The 17969-nt window shown below is 42.4% G+C and overlaps 1 protein-coding gene across 1 annotated transcript in view; it reads left to right on the forward strand.

The window, feature by feature from the left end:
• atp2c1 (ATPase secretory pathway Ca2+ transporting 1) overlaps nt 1-17969 on the forward strand; it is a gene marked incomplete at its 5' end in the record, with an annotated part of 32159 nt that overhangs the window by 12156 nt on the left and 2034 nt on the right. Inside the window, 7 exons of the mRNA XM_039806172.1 lie at nt 1387-1437; nt 3390-3556; nt 6508-6576; nt 7268-7384; nt 9609-9756; nt 14968-15063; nt 17095-17236. Coding sequence (XP_039662106.1) covers nt 1387-1437; nt 3390-3556; nt 6508-6576; nt 7268-7384; nt 9609-9756; nt 14968-15063; nt 17095-17236 — 790 coding nt within the window. The remainder of the gene's footprint in view (nt 1-1386; nt 1438-3389; nt 3557-6507; nt 6577-7267; nt 7385-9608; nt 9757-14967; nt 15064-17094; nt 17237-17969) is intronic.

Below are 17969 nucleotides of genomic sequence, written 5' to 3' on the forward strand. Positions count from 1 at the left end.
TATTTCATCATTGAGGATTTCTTTACATTTTTTAAAAAAAATCTCGTCTCGTCTTGTTCTCGTGAACCCAATCTCGTGATGTGTCTCGTCTCGTGGAGTAAGCGTCTCGTCACACCCCTAGGTCCTCGTGACTACAGCTGTCAGTCACGGCCGCAGCCGCGCCGCAACAACATCCAGACCTGGTGGGTCAACATCCGACCTGGTGGGTCAACATCCGGACCTGGTGGGTCAACATCCGGACCTGGTGGCCCTTAATTAGGAGTAAGGGCCAGACTGGAAAATGAGAATCACATCCAGGGCCAGACACAGAGTTAACTGACATGCTTTTATTTCATTAAAAAAAAGTAATATACAGTACAGGCCAAAAGTTTGGACACACCTTCTCATTCAATGCGTTTTCTTTTTATTTTCATGACTATTTACATTGTAGATTCTCACTGAAGGCATCAAAACTATGAATGAACACATATGGAATTATGTACTTAACAACAAAGTGTGAAATAACTGAAAACATGTCTTATATTTTAGATTCTTCAAAGTAGCCACCCTTTGCTTTTTTTATTAATAAGGAAAATAATTCCACTAATGAACCCTGACAAAGCACACCTGTGAAGGTAAAACCATTTCAGGTGACTACCTCATGAAGCTCATTGAGAGAACACCAAGGGTTTGCAGAGTTGTCAAAAAAAGCAAAGGGTGGCTACTTTGAGGAATCTAAAATATAAGACATGTTTTCAGTTATTTCACACTTTGTTGTTAAGTACATAATTCCATATGTGTTCATTCATAGTTTTGATGCCTTCAGTGAGAATCTACAATGTAAATAGTCATGAAAATAAAAAGGAAACACATTGAATGAGAAGGTGTGTCCAAACTTTTGGCCTGTACTGTATCTTTGACTGTCTTATTGCATGTCCAATTTTTCATAATTTTTGTAGTTTTATTTTTGTAATTAGTTGATTTTTTTTTTTCGCCTTTTCTTACTTTGTTTGACACTTTTGACGGGTTTTTATTTCGTCGCTTTGTTGTCGACGTAAAGCTCCTCCAAAAGTCAGCCAAAAAAAAAATTCCTTTAGCCATCATAGAATTTAGCAAATCAAGAAAAACTGGCCGACCTCGAGTTTTACCCATTTGATTTGGAAACAAAGGCACAGTAAACGATCAAATGTGAAGATGTTTACAGTTTTTGTTCTTCCAGCTCAGACCTCTAACATCCTTTAAGGTGTAGAAGATAAACTGCCTCAGCACATATCCCATCTCTCGGTTTCTATAACGACCGGCAATTAAAAATCACAGAACATACATTGTGTGTGTTTTTTTGTTTTTTTTATTCTTGCATATGTTTTTGTATTTGTCAGAATCAAAGCTGTCTTCTTCTCCCGACAGATAGCGGTGTTTTATCGAGCCAGTCCCCGACACAAGCTGAAGATAGTCAAGGTGATGAACATGTGTGTGTGTGTGTGTGTGTGTGTGTGTGTGTGTGAGTGAGTGTGGTGTGTGAGTGTGAGTGAGTGTGAGTGTGTGTGTGTGGTGTGTGTGTGTGTGTGTGTGGGTCGTCTGTGTGTGTGTGTGGGTCGTCTGTGTGTGTGTGGGTCGTCTGTGTGAGCGTGTGTGTGGGTCGTCTGTGTGAGTGTGTGTCTGGGTCTGTGTGAGTGTGTGTGTCTAGGTCTGTGTGAGTGTGTGTGTCTGGGTCTGTGTGAGTGTGTGAGAGTCTGGGTCTGTGTGAGTGTGTGAGTGTCTGGGTCTGTGTGAGTGTCTGGGTCTGAGTGTGTGTGTGTCTGGGTCTGTGTGAGTGTGTGAGTGTCTGGGTCTGAGTGTGTGTGTCTAGGTCTGTGTGTGTGAGTGTCTGGGTCTGTGAGTGTGTGTGTGTGTCTGGGTCTGTGTGTGTGTGTCTGTGTGAGTGTCTGGGTCTGTGTGTGTGTGTCTGGGTCTGTGAGTGTGTGTGTGTGTGTGTGTGTGTGTGTCTGGGTCTGTGTGTGTGTGTGTCTGGGTCTGTGTGAGTGTCTGGGTCTGAGTGTGTGTGTCTGGGTCTGTGTGAGTGTGTGTGTGTCTGTGTCTGTGTGTGTGTGTGTGTCTGGGTCTGTGTGTGTCTGGGTCTGTGTGTGTGTGTCTGGGTCTGTGTGAGTGTCTGGGTCTGAGTGTGTGTGTCTGGGTCTGAGTGTGTGTGTGAGTGTCTGGGTCTGAGTGTGTGTGTCTGGGTCTGTGTGAGTGTGTGAGTGTCTGGGTCTGAGTGTGTGTGTGGGGTCTGTGTGAGTGTGTCTGTGTGAGTGTCTGGGTCTGTGTGTGTGTGTCTGGGTCTGAGTGTGTGTGTCTGGGTCTGTGTGAGTGTGTGTGTGTCTGGGTCTGTGTGTGTGTGTCTGGGTCTGTGTGTGTGTGTCTGTGTGAGTGTCTGGGTCTGTGTGTGTGTGTCTGGGTCTGTGAGTGTGTGTGTGTGTGTGTGTGTCTGGGTCTGTGTGTGTGTGTCTGGGTCTGTGTGAGTGTCTGGGTCTGAGTGTGTGTGTGAGTGTCTGGGTCTGAGTGTGTGTGTCTGGGTCTGTGTGTCTGGGTCTGAGTGTGTGTGTCTGGGTCTGAGTGTGTCTGGGTCTGAGTGTGTGTGTTCTAGGGTGTGTGTGTGAGTGTCTGGGTCTGTGTGTGTGTGTCTGGGTCTGTGTGAGTGTGTGAGTGTCTGGGTCTGAGTGAGTGTGTGTGTGTCTAGGTCTGTGTGAGTGTGTCTGTGTGAGTGTCTGGGTCTGAGTGTGTGTGTCTGGGTCTGTGTGAGTGTGTGTGTGTCTGTGTCTGTGTGAGTGTGTGTGTGTCTGGGTCTGTGTGAGTGTCTGGGTCTGAGTGTGTGTCTGTGTCTGTGTGTGTGTGTGTGTCTGGGTCTGTGTGTGTGTGTCTGGGTCTGTGTGTGTGTGTCTGGGTCTGTGTGAGTGTCTGGGTCTGAGTGTGTGTCTGTGTGTGTGTGTGTCTGGGTCTGTGTGAGTGTCTGGGTCTGAGTGTGTGTCTGTGTGTGTGTGTGTCTGGGTCTGTGTGAGTGTCTGGGTCTGTGTGAGTGTCTGGGTCTGTGTGAGTGTCTGGGTCTGTGTGAGTGTGTGTGTGTCTGTGTGAGTGTGTCTGGGTCTGAGTGTGTGTGTCTGGGTCTGTGTGTGTGTGTGTGTGTGTCTAGGTCTGTGTTTGCGTGGGTGTTTGATTTAAAAAAAACATAAAGGCAAAGAGTGGAGCCCATTCCTTCTTATTGTTTATCATTCATTTAAATAAAGTTTTGTTTAAATTCGACCTCCTGCTGGCCTGCAGCAGTACTGCAGCTTAGACCTGAGTCCGGACTTAGAGGACCCCTGTTCTAGAAGCTCTCCACCTGTCAGTCAGTGTGTGGAGGTTGCCTGAAATATTAAAGTGCGGCCTCCCTGCAGTCGCTCCAGAACATCGGCGCCGTGGTGGCCATGACGGGCGACGGGGTGAACGACGCCGTGGCGCTGAAAGCGGCCGACATCGGCGTGGCGATGGGCCAGACGGGCACCGACGTCTGCAAGGAGGCGGCCGACATGATCCTAGTGGACGACGACTTCCAGACCATCATGTGAGTCTGCAGACGTGGGCAGCAGGAGTCCCGACGACCACGCGGTGTCGGATCGGAATCAATTTTTTATTTATGTACATAAGCATTCTACCTGGTCCTAACAATCTTGGTCCATTAGCCTGGTCCTATCAGACTCTGGTACTCTAGCCTGGTCCTACCAGACTCTGGTCCACTAGCCTGGTCCTAGAGACTCTGGTACTTAGCCTGGTCCTACCAGACTCTGGTCACTAGCCTGGTCCTACCAGACTCGTGGTACACTAGCCTGGTCCTACCAGACTCTGGTACATTAGCCTGGTCCTATCTAGACTCTGGTCCACTAGCCTGGTCCTATCAGACTCTGGTACACTAGCCGCCTGGTCCTACCAGACTCTGGTCGCACTTAGCCTGGTCCTACCAGACTCTGGTACTCTTAGCCTGGTCCTACCAGACTCTGGTACACTTTAGCCTGGTCCTACGGAGACTCTGGTCCACTAGCCTGGTCCTATCAGACTCTGGTACTCTAGCCTGGTCCTATCAGACTCTGGTCCACTAGCCTGGTCCTACCAGACTCTGGTACTCTAGCCTGGTCCTACCAGACTCTGGTACACTAGCCTGGTCCTACCAGACTCTGGTACATTAGCCTGGTCCTACCAGACTCTGTGGCTCTGGTCCTACCAGACTCTGGTACATTAGCCTGGTCCTACCAGACTCTGGTACACTAGCCTGGTCCTACCAGACTCTGGTACATTAGCCTGGTCCTACCAGACTCTGGTACTTGCCTGGTCCTACCAGACTCTGGTACACTAGCCTGGTCCTACCAGACTCTGGTACACTAGCCTGGTCCTACCAGACTCTGGATATTAGCCTGGTCCTACCAGACTCTGGTCCACTTAGCCTGGTCCTACCAGACTCTGGTACACTAGCCTGGTCCTACCAGACTCTGGTACATTAGCCTGGTCCTACTCAGTACTCTGGCCTGGTCCTACAGACTCTGGTCCACTAGCCTGGTCCTACCAGACTCTGGTCAACTAGCCTGGTCCTACCAGACTCTGGTACATCCTGGTCCACAACCCCTTCCAAGCCACAATGCACCTGTCTTCTGTCTGCAAGCCTCCACATCTCCCTGTACCTGCGTTGAAACCACTAAACCACAAACTCCTTACACTCTTCTACTTAATTAACACTACTACCTCACTCCTCCACACCTCCACACTACCACTACCCCACTACCCTACCACTACTACTACTACTACCCCACTACTACTCCACTACCACTACTACCACTACTCTCACTACTACTCCACTACTACTACTACCACCACTCTCTACATCCTACCACTCTACTCACTACTACCACTATCTACCACTACCACTTCACTACTCACACTAATCACTCAACTCACACAATACTACTTCACTACTACTACTCACCACTACTCACTCCACCACTAATAATACTACTACTACTACTACTACTCTCCCACTACCACCACTACTCCACTACCACTACTACTACTCTACTACTCACTACACTCTACTACCACTACTACTACTCACTACTACTACTACTACTAACTTCTACTACTACTCACTACTACTACTACTACTACCACTACTCTACTTACACACTACTCCCACTACTACTACTACACCACTACTACTACTCACTACTACCCTACTACCACTTCCTACTACTACTACTACTCTACTACTACTACTACCACTGTCAATACTACTACTTACCACTGCTACTACTACTATACTACCACTCCACTACTACTACTACTCACTACTACTACTCTACTACTACCACTACTACTACTACCACTACTACACTACCACTACTCACTACTACCACTCCACTACTACTACCACTACTAACGCTACTACTACTCTCACTACTACTCACTACTACTACTACTACCACTACCACTACTACCTACTACTACTACTACTACTCTACCACCACTACTACCACCCACTACTAACTACTACTACTACTCTACTACTACTCTACCACTACTACTACTACTACTACCACTACTACTTCACTACTCACTACCACTACTACTACTACTACTACTCACTACTACTACTACTACTACTACTACTACCACTACTACTACTACCACTACCACTACTACTACTACTACTCTACTCACTACTACCACTACTACTACTACTACTACCACTACTACTACTCACTACTTCACTACTACTACTCATCACTACTACTACTACTACTACTACTACTACTACTACTACTACTACTACCACTCTCACTACTACTACCATCACACACTACTACTACTTCACTACTACTACTACTACTCACTGCCACTACCACTACTACTACCACTACTACTACACTACTACTCTACTACTACTCACTACCACTCCACCACTACTACTACTACTCCCTACTCACTACCACTACTACCACTACTACTACTACCACTACTTCCTAACTTCTACTACTTACTCACTACCACTACTACTCACTACACTACCACCACTACTACTACTACTACTGCCACCACTGCCACTACTACAACACTACTCCACTACTCACTACTACTACTACTACTACTACTACTTACTACCACTACTCACTACTCTACTAACTACTACCACTGCTACTACGCTACTGCTACTACTACTACTTCACGCTACCACTCACACTACTACTCACTACCACTACCACTACCACTACTACTACTACTACTACTACCGCCTGCTACTACTGCCACTACTACTACTACTACTACTACTACTACCAACACTGCTACTCTACTACTACTACTACTGCTACACTAACACTGCTACTACTACTACTACTACTGCTACTACTACTGCTACTACTACTACTACTACTACTACTACTACTACTGATACACACGGTCCTTTTGTGGGTGAAGTTCCTTTTTAAAACTGCAGAAATGACGAGCAGCGTTTTGTTTCTGTGCTTCCAGGTCGGCCATCGAGGAAGGAAAAGGAATTTACAACAACATTAAAAACTTTGTCCGCTTCCAGCTGAGCACGTGAGTATATATCGTGCTGTGTGTGTGTGTGTGTGTGTGTGTGTGTGTGTGTGTGTGTGTGTGTGTGTGTGTGTGTGTGTGTGTGTGTGTGTGTGTGTGTGTGTGTGTGTGTGTGTGTGTGTGTGTATGTGCTTGTGTCTCTGTGTGTGTGTGTGTGTGTCTCTGGGTGTGTGTGTGTGTGTGTGTGTGTGTGTGTTTGTTCTCTGTGTGTGTGTTTGTTTCTCTGGGTGTGTGTGTGTGTGTGTGTCCTGGGTGTGTGGGTCTCTAGGTGTGTGTGTGTGTTTGTGTCTCTGGGTGTGTGTGTGTTTGTGTCTCTGGGTGTGTGTGTGTCTCTGGGTGTGTGTGTTTGTGTCTCTGGGTGTGTGTGTGTTTGTGTCTCTGGGTGTGTGTGTTTGTGTCTCTGGGTGTGTGTGTTTGTGTCTCGGGGTGTGTGTGTTTGTGTCTGTTTGTCTCTGGGGCTGTGTGGGTGGGTGTCTGTGTCTATGTGTGTGTGTGTGTGTGTATCTCGGGGTGTGTGTGTGTGTATCTCTGTGTCTGTGGGTGTGTGTGTGCGCATCTGTGTGCGCGCGCGCGTGTCTGTGTGCGATTTCAAAAAAATAAAATACAAATTTGTGCAGTTACATATAAAGGCAGAGAGTGGAGCCCATTCACTCATTTAAATAAAGTTTTGTTTAAACTCGACCTCCTGCAGGAGTATTGCAGCTCTGACGCTCATCTCCTTGGCAACGCTGATGAACTTCCCCAACCCGCTGAACGCCATGCAGATCCTGTGGATCAACATCATCATGGACGGCCCTCCCGCTCAGAGGTACAGGGGCATCATGGGAACTGTAGTGTTAAGGAGGTTATGAACGGATTTGGCTACTTTAAAGACAACGAATTAGATAAATGAATGATTCCTCCACTGCAGATTAATGCATCCTCTCATTCTGGGACTTTAAAACAACATTTAGACCTTCATGTTGGGTTCATAATTTCTTAGGTTTGATTTCTTACGTAACCTGTGACTGATTGAAGGACTAATAGAGACAAAAACTAATAAAACTTGAAGGAAATATAACTAAACAGCTAACTTAATGAATAACATGTTTAAAAAAACTCATAATTAAAGATATTATGTTATTAAATTCAGTTTTATTTATAGTATCACATCATAACAAGAGTTATCTCAAGACACTTTACAGATAGAGTAGGTCTAGACCACACTCTATAGTTTACAAATGAAATTTGTATTTCGAAAAACTCTGGTTCACGTACATTAGAAATGATCTTTGAAATGTTGAAGGTTTAATAGTGAAATTACATAAATTGTGGAACTCTTTTAACCCCTTGTGTTGTCTTCCCCGTCGACCAACAAGCAACTTTTAGTATTTCTGGGTCGAGTTTTTTCGAATTTCTGCCATTTTTCTGCGCTTTTTTTGACGTTTTTAAGCTCTTACCATGTTTTTGTCCCTTTTTTTTCTGTTTTTTTGACATTTTTTTCCTACGTTTTTTTAATGTTCTATTATACATTTGTCTTTACCAGTCCTTCCAGAAAAACGCGGAGTTTTTTTGTGATCGTTGCGGGGCAAAAATCCTTGATTATGCGGCACGTTTTCTTAAAAAATGCGATGGAATATGAGGGATATTTATGCAATTTTATGCGATGAAATTGCGGGAATTTGCAAAAAATGCAGTATGATGAAAAAGAGAAGAAAAAGTGATTCCCCCCCCCCAACACCCTGCTTTTTTTAAACTTAATTTCCAAAAATAGTTTACAGATATTCAATCATTGCAATAAGTAAACAAATAAGATACAAAAATATATACAAATAATATAATATTAAAGTAAAAATAAAATTAATAGTCTAAACAGAGGGAAATAAAAGATACAAAAGAGACAGACTTTCAAAAATCGTTAATATATAATAATATAAAAATAATAATATATAATAATAATAATAATAATAATAATAATAGTTTTATAATAATATAATAATAATAATAATAATAATAATAATAATATAGACAGCAGGAGCACTTAAACAAAGAGATTTGAGTAGACATCAGATATTAAGATAGCTTTCTGATTGGATACCAACTTAGTGACTCAAAGTCAAATTCCCCCAACACCCTGCTTTTCGATGATGTTCACGTCGCGTGATTACGTCACTTCATAACGTTCCCATGGCAACAGGGGAAAATGGCTGCTCTTGTGTGCAGTAAACACAACATTTTTTTCAACTTTCTGCTAAGTTTTAAACTAACTGATAATTTATTTAACTTTTGAAGAGCGTTGTACGGAACCATCCACGCTACTTTGTTTTAAAATTTAGTTTGAAAGAAACTCACATTTCTGATTATAGAAACTTTTGGAAAGCGGGTCAGATTTGACCTCAAGGACAACAGGAGGATTGAGGAGGATTTAGGAGGATTTAGGAGGATTTCTGGCGTGCACAGAACAGAAACCTTCCCACTTTGGTTTTTATTTTTATTTTTTATTTATTTATTTATTTATTCGGGACAATGCACATTAATGAACAATCTAACATTTCTGTAAAGACTGTAAATGAGCCAGGTTATAGCATAAATGCTAATTTTCACCTGTAGTCCCGAGGCAGGAAAACAACAACATGCAGATAATACATAGGTGAGAATATGACAATATACAATATCAAACAAGGAACACATTAGCACACATTCAGACAGATTACATTACATCAATAAAATTAGTCAAAGTGATGACATAACTGGGAACTCTTAAGAAATAGTTTAAAGTGCTTTTTAAATGTGCAATAAGTTGGACATTCTCTAATGTTTGTTGGGATGCTGTTCCAAAAGTGACCTCCTCTGATAGACAGAACAGTTTGTCCAAAGGTAGTTTTTCTAAGCGGGATCTCTAAATCTCCTCTAAATGAGGCTTTGGTACATTATCCTCTGTCAGACCTAGGTTTAATGAATGTAGAAAGCGAAGGTGGAGCAAGTCCATGAAGAAAAGGACGAAGAGAAATGTGTTGTGTTTGTGACGGTGAGTGTTTTTTTTTTGTTGCCAGTTTGGGCGTGGAGCCGGTGGACCGGGACGTTATCAGACAGCCTCCCCGTAACGTGAGAGACAGCATCATCACTCGCAGTCTGCTGGTCAAGGTGCTGGTGTCGGCCTTCGTCATCGTCTGTGGGACGCTGTTCGTCTTCTGGAGAGAGGTGGCGCACTTTTCCTTTCTTCTATTTCTCGCTCGTTGTCTCGGCGACCTTAAAGAAAACGCTGCACGAAAAGTTTAAATGGAAATCATCTGTTTTTTTTTTTGGTTTCTTTCTTTGCGCCTCATTTGACGCACGTCGATTGTCGCTATTATTATTTTTATTATTATTATTGTTGTTATTATGGATAGGAAAACCAAAAACAGAAGAGATGTGATTGGCAGATTTGTGAATAATTTTGGCCCGAGCATCGACAACATCGGATAGCGAAAGCCCTTTTTAAAACTGAGGATATTTTTGCAAATGGATCGCATTTTTGAGGCAAGGCAAGGCAGCTTTATTTATATAGCACATTTCAGCAACAGGGCAATTCAAAGTGCTTTACATAAAACATGAAAGAGCATTCAGAAAACAATTAAAAACAATTTAAAAACAAAGTCAAGAATAAAATTTACAGTGCAGTATAAGAATAAAAAAACAGAAACATAAAAGACAAGAATAACATTTACAGTGCAGTATAAGAATAAAAAAACAGAAACATAAAAGACAAGAATAAAATTTACAGTGCAGTTTAAGCACTGTTAGGTAGGCACTGCTATGCACTGTTAGGCACTGTTCTAGGTACTATTAAGCCCTGTTAAGCAATATTAGGTACTGTTAGGTAAAACAGTTAAACTTTTAAAAGCAGATAAAATAGGTTATTTAAAGAAAGGCAAGATCAAAAAGATAGGTCTTCAGCCTTGATTTAAAAGAACTGAGAGTTGAACCGGTTGACCTGCAGTTTTCTGGGAGTTTGTTCCAGATATGTGGAGCATAAAAACTGAACGCTGCTTCCCCTGGTTAGTTCTTACTCTGGGGACAACAAGTAAACCTGTCTAAAGGGGCTAAAGTTGCGTTAAAAACGCGTGAAATTGTTCCCAAGCATCAGAACCGCTGATACACTTATTTCATGTGTCTTGTGTGCTTGAGTGTAGCAAAATGGCTCAATAGCGCCCCATACAAAATGTTAAAGAAGTAGCCCTTTCAGTATGTTTCTCTTATGGCGCTTTTCCATTACATGGTACCGGCTCGACTCGACTCTACTCGCCTTTTTTGGTTTTCCATTACGAAAAAAAGGACCTGGTACCTGCTAACAGATACTTTTAGTACCACCTCAGTCGAGGTTCCAAGCGAGCTGGAGGGCGTGAGCTGGGAGGCGAGGGTGACGTTGCTGAACTGCTGATTGGTCGGAAAGAATCGTCACTGATCACTGCATTGCTAGCGAGAGGCGGCATTTTTAAATAGTTTAGCCAGCAGTGTTTTTTGCTGCCGGAGGCTCCACGGAAGCTTTCTCCGTAGCATACAAGTGGCCTGATGTTTATACTCTTTTTTTTTTTTTTTTTGTGTGTGTGTGTGTGTGTGTGTGTGTGTGTGTGTGTGTGTGTGTGTGTGTGTGTGTGTGTGTGTGTGTGTGTGTGTGTGGGAGCTGGTGAGCGAGGGAGAAGTGAGAGAGTGGCGATTATCTCCGCGAGTGATAGCGACTCTAGAGTCATATATATGTGAGAGAAAAAGCGCGATAGCGACTCTAGAGTCATATATATGTGAGAGAAACCCGGTAGCGACTCTAGAGTCATATATATGTGAGAGAAACTAAGCAGTAGCAACTCTAGAGTCATATATATGTGAGAGAAACAAAGTAGCGACTCTAGAGTCATATATATGTGAGAGAAACAAAGCGGTAGCGACTCTAGAGTCATATATATGTGCACAGACGCAACGTAGCAACTCTAGAGTCATATATGTGAGAGAGAAACAAAAGTAGAGACTCTAGAGTCATATATATGTGAGAGAAACTAAGCGGTAGCAACTCTAGAGTCATATATATGTGAGAGAAACTAAAAGCGAGTAAGCTGAGTCATATATATGTGAGAGAAACAAAGCGGTAGAGACTCTAGAGTCATATATATGTGAGAGAAACTAAGCTGATAGAGACTCTAGTCATATATATGTGAGAGAAACAAAGCGTATGCGACTCTAGAGTCATATATATGTGAGAGAAACTGCGGGGTAGCGACTCTAGAGTCATATATATGTGAGAGAAACAAAGCGAGTAGAGACTCTAGAGTCATATATATGTGAGAGAAACAAAGCGTTAGAGACTCTAGAGTCATATATGTGAGAGAAACAAAAGCAGTAGCGACTCTAGAGTCTATATGTGGGAGAAACTAAGCAGTAGCGACTCTAGAGTCATATATATGTGAGAGAAACTAAGCAGTAGCGACTCTAGAGTCATATATATGTGAGAGAAACAAGCAGTAGAGACTCTAGAGTCTATATATGTGAGAGAAACAAAGCGGTAGCGACTCTAGAGTCATATATGTGAGAGAAACTAGCGAGTAGAGACTCTAGAGTCATATATATGTGAGAGAAACTAAGCGATAGCGACTCTAGAGTCATATATATGTGAGAGAAACTAAGAGTTACGACTCTAGAGTCATATATATGTGAGAGAAGCACAGAGTAGAGACTCTAGAGGCATATATATGTGAGAGAAACAAAGCGATAGCGACTCTAGAGTCATATATATATGTGCGAGAAACAAAGCGTAGCGACTCTAGAGTCATATATGTGAGAGAAACAAAGCGATAGCGACTCTAGAGTCATATATATGTGAGAGAAACAATGAGAGCGACTCTAGAGTCATATATATATGTGAGAGAAACAAGCAGTAGCGACTCTAGAGTCATATATATGTGAGAGAAACAAAGCAGTAGAGACTCTAGAGTCAATATATGTGAGAGAAACAACGCAGTAGCGACTCTAGAGTCATATATATGTGAGAGAAACTAAGCAGTAGCGACTCTAGAGTCATATATATGTGAGAGAAACTAAAGCGTGTGAGCTCTAGAGTCATATATATGTGAGGAAGAAGCTCACAGTAGCGACTCTAGAGTCATATATATGTGAGAGAAACAAGCGAGTAGCGACTCTAGAGTCATATATATGTGAGAGAAACAAAGCGATGAGCGACTCTAGAGTCATATGTAATAGAAACAAAGCAGTAGAGACTCTAGAGTCATATATATGTGAGAGAAACTAAGCAGTAGAGACTCTAGAGTCATATATATGTGAGAGAAACTAAGCAGTAGCGACTCTAGAGTCATATATATGTGAGAGAAACTACGAGTAGAGACTCTAGAGTCATATATATATGTGAGAGAAACTAAGCAGTAGCGACTCTAGAGTCATATATATTGGAGAGAAACAAAGCGAGTAGCGACTCTAGAGTCATATATATGTGAGAGAAACAAAGCAGTAGCGACTCTAGAGTCATATATATGTGAGAGAAAGCTCACGGTAGCGACTCTAGAGTCATCTATATGTGAGAGAAACAAAGTAGCGACTCTAGAGTCATATATATGTGAGAGAAACTAAGCAGTAGCGACTCTAGAGTCATATATATGTGAGAGAAACAAAGCGAGTAGCGACTCTAGAGTCATATATATGTCGAGAAACAAAGTAGCGACTCTAGAGTCATATATATGTGGTAGAAACAAAGCGGTAGCGACTCTAGAGTCATATATATGTGAGAGAAACAAAGCGATGGCGACTCTAGAGTCATATATATGTGAGAGAAACTAAAGCAGTAGCAACTCTAGAGTCATATATATGTGAGAGAAAGCAAAGTAGCGACTCTAGAGTCATATATATGTGAGAAACAAACGATAGCGACTCTAGAGTCATATATATGTGAGAGAGAAACAAAGCGATAGCGACTCTAGAGTCATATATATGTGCGAGAAACAAAGCAGTAGCGACTCTAGAGTCATATATATGTGAGAGAAAGTAGCGACTCTAGAGTCATATATATGTGAAGGCAAAGCAGTAGCGACTCTAGAGTCATATATATGTGAAAGGCCACGCAGTAGCGACTCTAGAGTCATATATATGTGAGGAAGAAGCAACGATAGCGACTCTAGAGTCATATATATGTGAGAGAAACTAGCGATAGCGACTCTAGAGTCATATATATGTGAGAGAAACTAAGCGAGTAGCGACTCTAGAGTCCAATATATGTGAGAGAAACAAGCGAGTAGCGACTCTAGAGTCATATATATGTGAGAGAAACTAAGCGAGTAGCGACTCTAGAGTCATATATATGTATATATATATGTGTATATGAAGGAAACTAAGCGGTAGCGACTCTAGAGTCATATGTAGAGAAAGAACGCGAGTAGCGACTCTAGAGTCATATATATGTGAAGAGAAACTAGCGATAGCGACTCTAGAGTCATCTATATGTGAGAGAAACAAAGAGTAGCGACTCTAGAGTCATCTATATGAGAGAAACAAAGCGAGTAGCGACTCTAGAGTCATATATATGTGAGAGAAACTAAGCAGTAGCGACTCTAGAGTCATATATATGTGAGAGAAACAAAGCGTAGCGACTCTAGAGTCATATATATGTGAGAGAAACAAAGTGATAGAGACTCTAGAGTCATATATATGTGAGAGACACACGAGTAGCGACTCTAGAGTCATATATATGTGAGAGAAACAAAGCGAGTAGAGATTCTAGAGTCATATATATGTGAGAGAAACAAAGCGAGTAGAGACTCTAGAGTCATATATATGTGAGAGAAACAAAGCAAGTAGAGATTCTAGAGTCATATATATGTGAGAGAAACAAAGCGAGTAGAGACTCTAGAGTCATATATATGTGAGAGAAACAAAGCGAGTAGAGACTCTAGAGTCATATATATGTGAGAGAAACAAAATGTCTGCTCTGTTCTTTCTGACCACGGTGGGAAATCTGGAGCAGTAAACGTTAACTATCTCTTTGATATCATGTTGTTTACGGAGCCGGAGAACCAGGAAATGAGTCGGGGAAAAGCCAACGCTACTAAGCCACGCCCACGGCAGTCGCTATGACGACCAGCCACGCTGAGGCGGTACTAAAATCTGCAATGGAAAACGAACGCACAGCGCGTCGAGGAGAGTAGAGGCGAGGCGAGCAGGTACCATGTAATGGAAAAACGCCATTAGACGTTTGACATTCTATCAAAACGTAAAGACTTAGTCAGAGCTAAGTTGTGAAGCGTTTTGGCGGTCTTCTAACGGCTCGGGTGTGGCGAGGTGTCAAATTTTAAGTGCTTTGCAACTGGACTGTACGTTGTCCACTCTGCCCGAAGTCCTGGCCTAAAGACGTGTTTGTTTGTTTGTTTGTTTTTTCAGTTGCAGGACAACGTGATCACTCCTCGAGACACCACCATGACCTTCACCTGCTTCGTCTTCTTCGACATGTTCAACGCTCTGAGCTCGCGTTCTCAGGTAACCCGTCACACACACCGGAGACCACTCGCTGCTAGGAAGACCTTCTCTGGGGAACGTAAACGCTAGCCTGGTGAGAGCGTCCTGATCTGGCGAGCTCCAGTTTTCCTCTCCCAGATCAGTCTGGCATCTTGAGATAGAGAACATTTGGAGCAGTTCGCCAAACGACCGACCAATCAGCGTTGGTTTTGAGGCGGGTTTAGTAAGGGTGGGAATCACCAGAGGCCTCACGATACGATATCATCCCGATGCTTTATGTCACGATACCATATTATTGCGATTTTAAACATATTGCAATATTCTGCGATATATTGCAATGTATTACCTTTTTTTCCAACTTCAGATTTTTTCCAATTTAAAATGATGTCCCGAAAGGACAGTTTTGTCAACATCTGTTTTATCTAAAAAGATACATTTCTCTGTTTGTTCATCTCACTTCAATTGTATTGCTGCAAAATGTGATTGTCAAGCAGACAGACTGACCAACACATATGTTATAAAAGATCGATACTTGGCGTCTGTGTATCGAGTATTGCCACGAAAAATATCGCGATACTATGCTGTATCGATTTTTTTCCCCCACCCCTAGGGGTTAGGTGGTGATAGACAGATTGTTTATCCAATCAGCTAACCAGGATTTTCAGACAGCGATAGCCCTAATTCTGTTAGCCGCTCGCTAATGCTTTTTCCTCTTGGATCCTTCTTTTGGAATATGGACCAGGAACCTGAAATGGGGCCTTTTATTCCTAAATTCTCGTTACACAAACGGCAAATCTCCTTTACCGACATGCTGCTAGCTTGCTGAGCTAACGAGCTATGCTTGGCCTGCAGCAGCAGCAGGGGTAGCCTGGCTTGTGGTTGTATTTTTTAATACGCTTCGTGGATCTGATTGGTTGATTTGGCCCGTCTATCACCAACTATAGGTGATAGACAGATGGTTCATCCAATCAGCTAACCAGGATTTTCTCCCCCTTCCCAAAAGTTCTCCAACGGAAAGTTCCCAGATGGATATGCCGAGCAAATGCGAAGCGATCCATCTGGTGGAGTCAGGTTATGTAAACGCGCCTTTGTAGGTTTTTCTTTCTTTTTTTCAAGTTTGCTGAAGTCACAAAAAAAGTGGTTTTATTGAAGTGCTTCTATTTTTAAGGATGATATGTTCAGACGGATGGCTTAAAGCGGTTTCGTGCTTTCTGTGTTCAGCGCGCTTTTTTAAAGTTATTAATCGCTAACTGTTTTGATAATCGATTAATCTGTTTGAGTTTTAGAACTTCTCTGATGTCAGCTTGTTAAATGTGAATATTTTCTAGTTTCTTCTCTAAACTTCCTTTCATCCTTCCTTCCTTCCTTCTCTGCATTTCCTTCCCTTCCTCATTCCCTACGTACGTCCTTTCTTCAGTCTAGTTTCCTTTCTTCCCCTTTTTGTCCTTCCTTCCTTATGTATTCTTCCTTTTCTTTCCTTCTATCCTGCCTTCCTTCCCTCTTCTTTCCATCCTTGCCTCCTTTCTTTTATCCTTCCTTTACTTTCCTTCCCTACTTACTTCCTTTCTTCTTTCCTTCCCCTCCTAACGTACTTATTTAAAAACTGACATAAAGTCTCGAGCTGCAAAGATGAATCGATTAGTCAGTCAACCATTAAATTAATCGATAACTGTTTTGATAATCGATGAATCAGTTTGAGTCAATCTTCTCTGATATCAGCTGTGTTAAATGTGAATATTGTTCTAGTGTCTTCTCTCCTCTGGGACAGGAAACTGAATATCTTTGAGTTGGGGACAAAACAAGACCTTTGAGGACGTCATCTTGAGCTTTTTGGGGAAACACTGATCCACATTATTCATCATTTTCTGACATTTTAGAGCCCAAAGAACTCATCCATTCATCCAGAAAATAATCCACAGATTAATGGACAATGACAAGTTGCTTACCTACTTCTTATAAAACAATTTCTCTGCTGGATGAGAAGTGACAGTAAAGATATGAGTGTCTATGAGCTGGGCCTGACTGTGTGTCTGGTTCCCCCTACCCCCCCAGACTCGGATGGTGCATGAGATGGGTCTGTGCAGTAACCGGACCTTCTGTTATGCCGTCCTGGCCTCCATCATGGGTCAGCTGCTCGTCATCTACTTCCCTCCTCTACAGAACGTCTTCCAGACGGAGAGCCTCAGCATCTTTGGTAAGAGCAAAGTCGGCTGTCGCTACCCTGCTGGGTTTCTGCGGGGTCTTAAAGCTTTAGTGTGGAACTTTTTGATATTAATTTTAACCTCTGGTCGGATCGAGCAACATTTGCCGAAACCTTACGGGCTGAAAATGGCAAGTTTTAAGCAAAATTTGTATCGTGCAACAAGGCAGGTCTTCTTGGTTCATTCAGGGAATGAATATAAATATGTTTAGGGCATTTCCTCTCTAACTGGGACGTTTTGGGGACCGATAAGATAAACTGGTAAGAGCCAATGAGGTCTAACCATGTATCAGCTTATTTAAATATCTCACGTTACTGTAGTGTGTCAACATTTAACTTCATTTAATATTGTATGTGGCGTTTTCTTTTGCGTGGTGCAAATGTTCCACCAAAACTAGTTCCTTCCTGAGACTATTTACATTACATTACATGTCATTTAGCGGACGCTGTTATCCAAAGCGATAAATTGCTATACATACACTGAACAAAATTATAAACGCGACACCCCATTTTTCATGAGCTGAACTCAAAGATCGAAGACTTTTTCTACGTACACAAAAGGCCTATTTCTCTCAAATATTGTTCATAAATCTGTCTAAATCTGTGTCAGTGAGCACTTCTCCTTTTGCCGAGATAATCCATCCACCAGCAGCAGGATTGTTGCACAGGTGTGACTTAGGCTGGCCACAATAAAAGGCCACTCTAAAATGTGAAGTTTTACTGTATG

Source organism: Perca fluviatilis, chromosome 7, assembly GCF_010015445.1.
Source record: "Perca fluviatilis chromosome 7, GENO_Pfluv_1.0, whole genome shotgun sequence".
Taxonomy (NCBI): domain Eukaryota; kingdom Metazoa; phylum Chordata; class Actinopteri; order Perciformes; family Percidae; genus Perca; species Perca fluviatilis.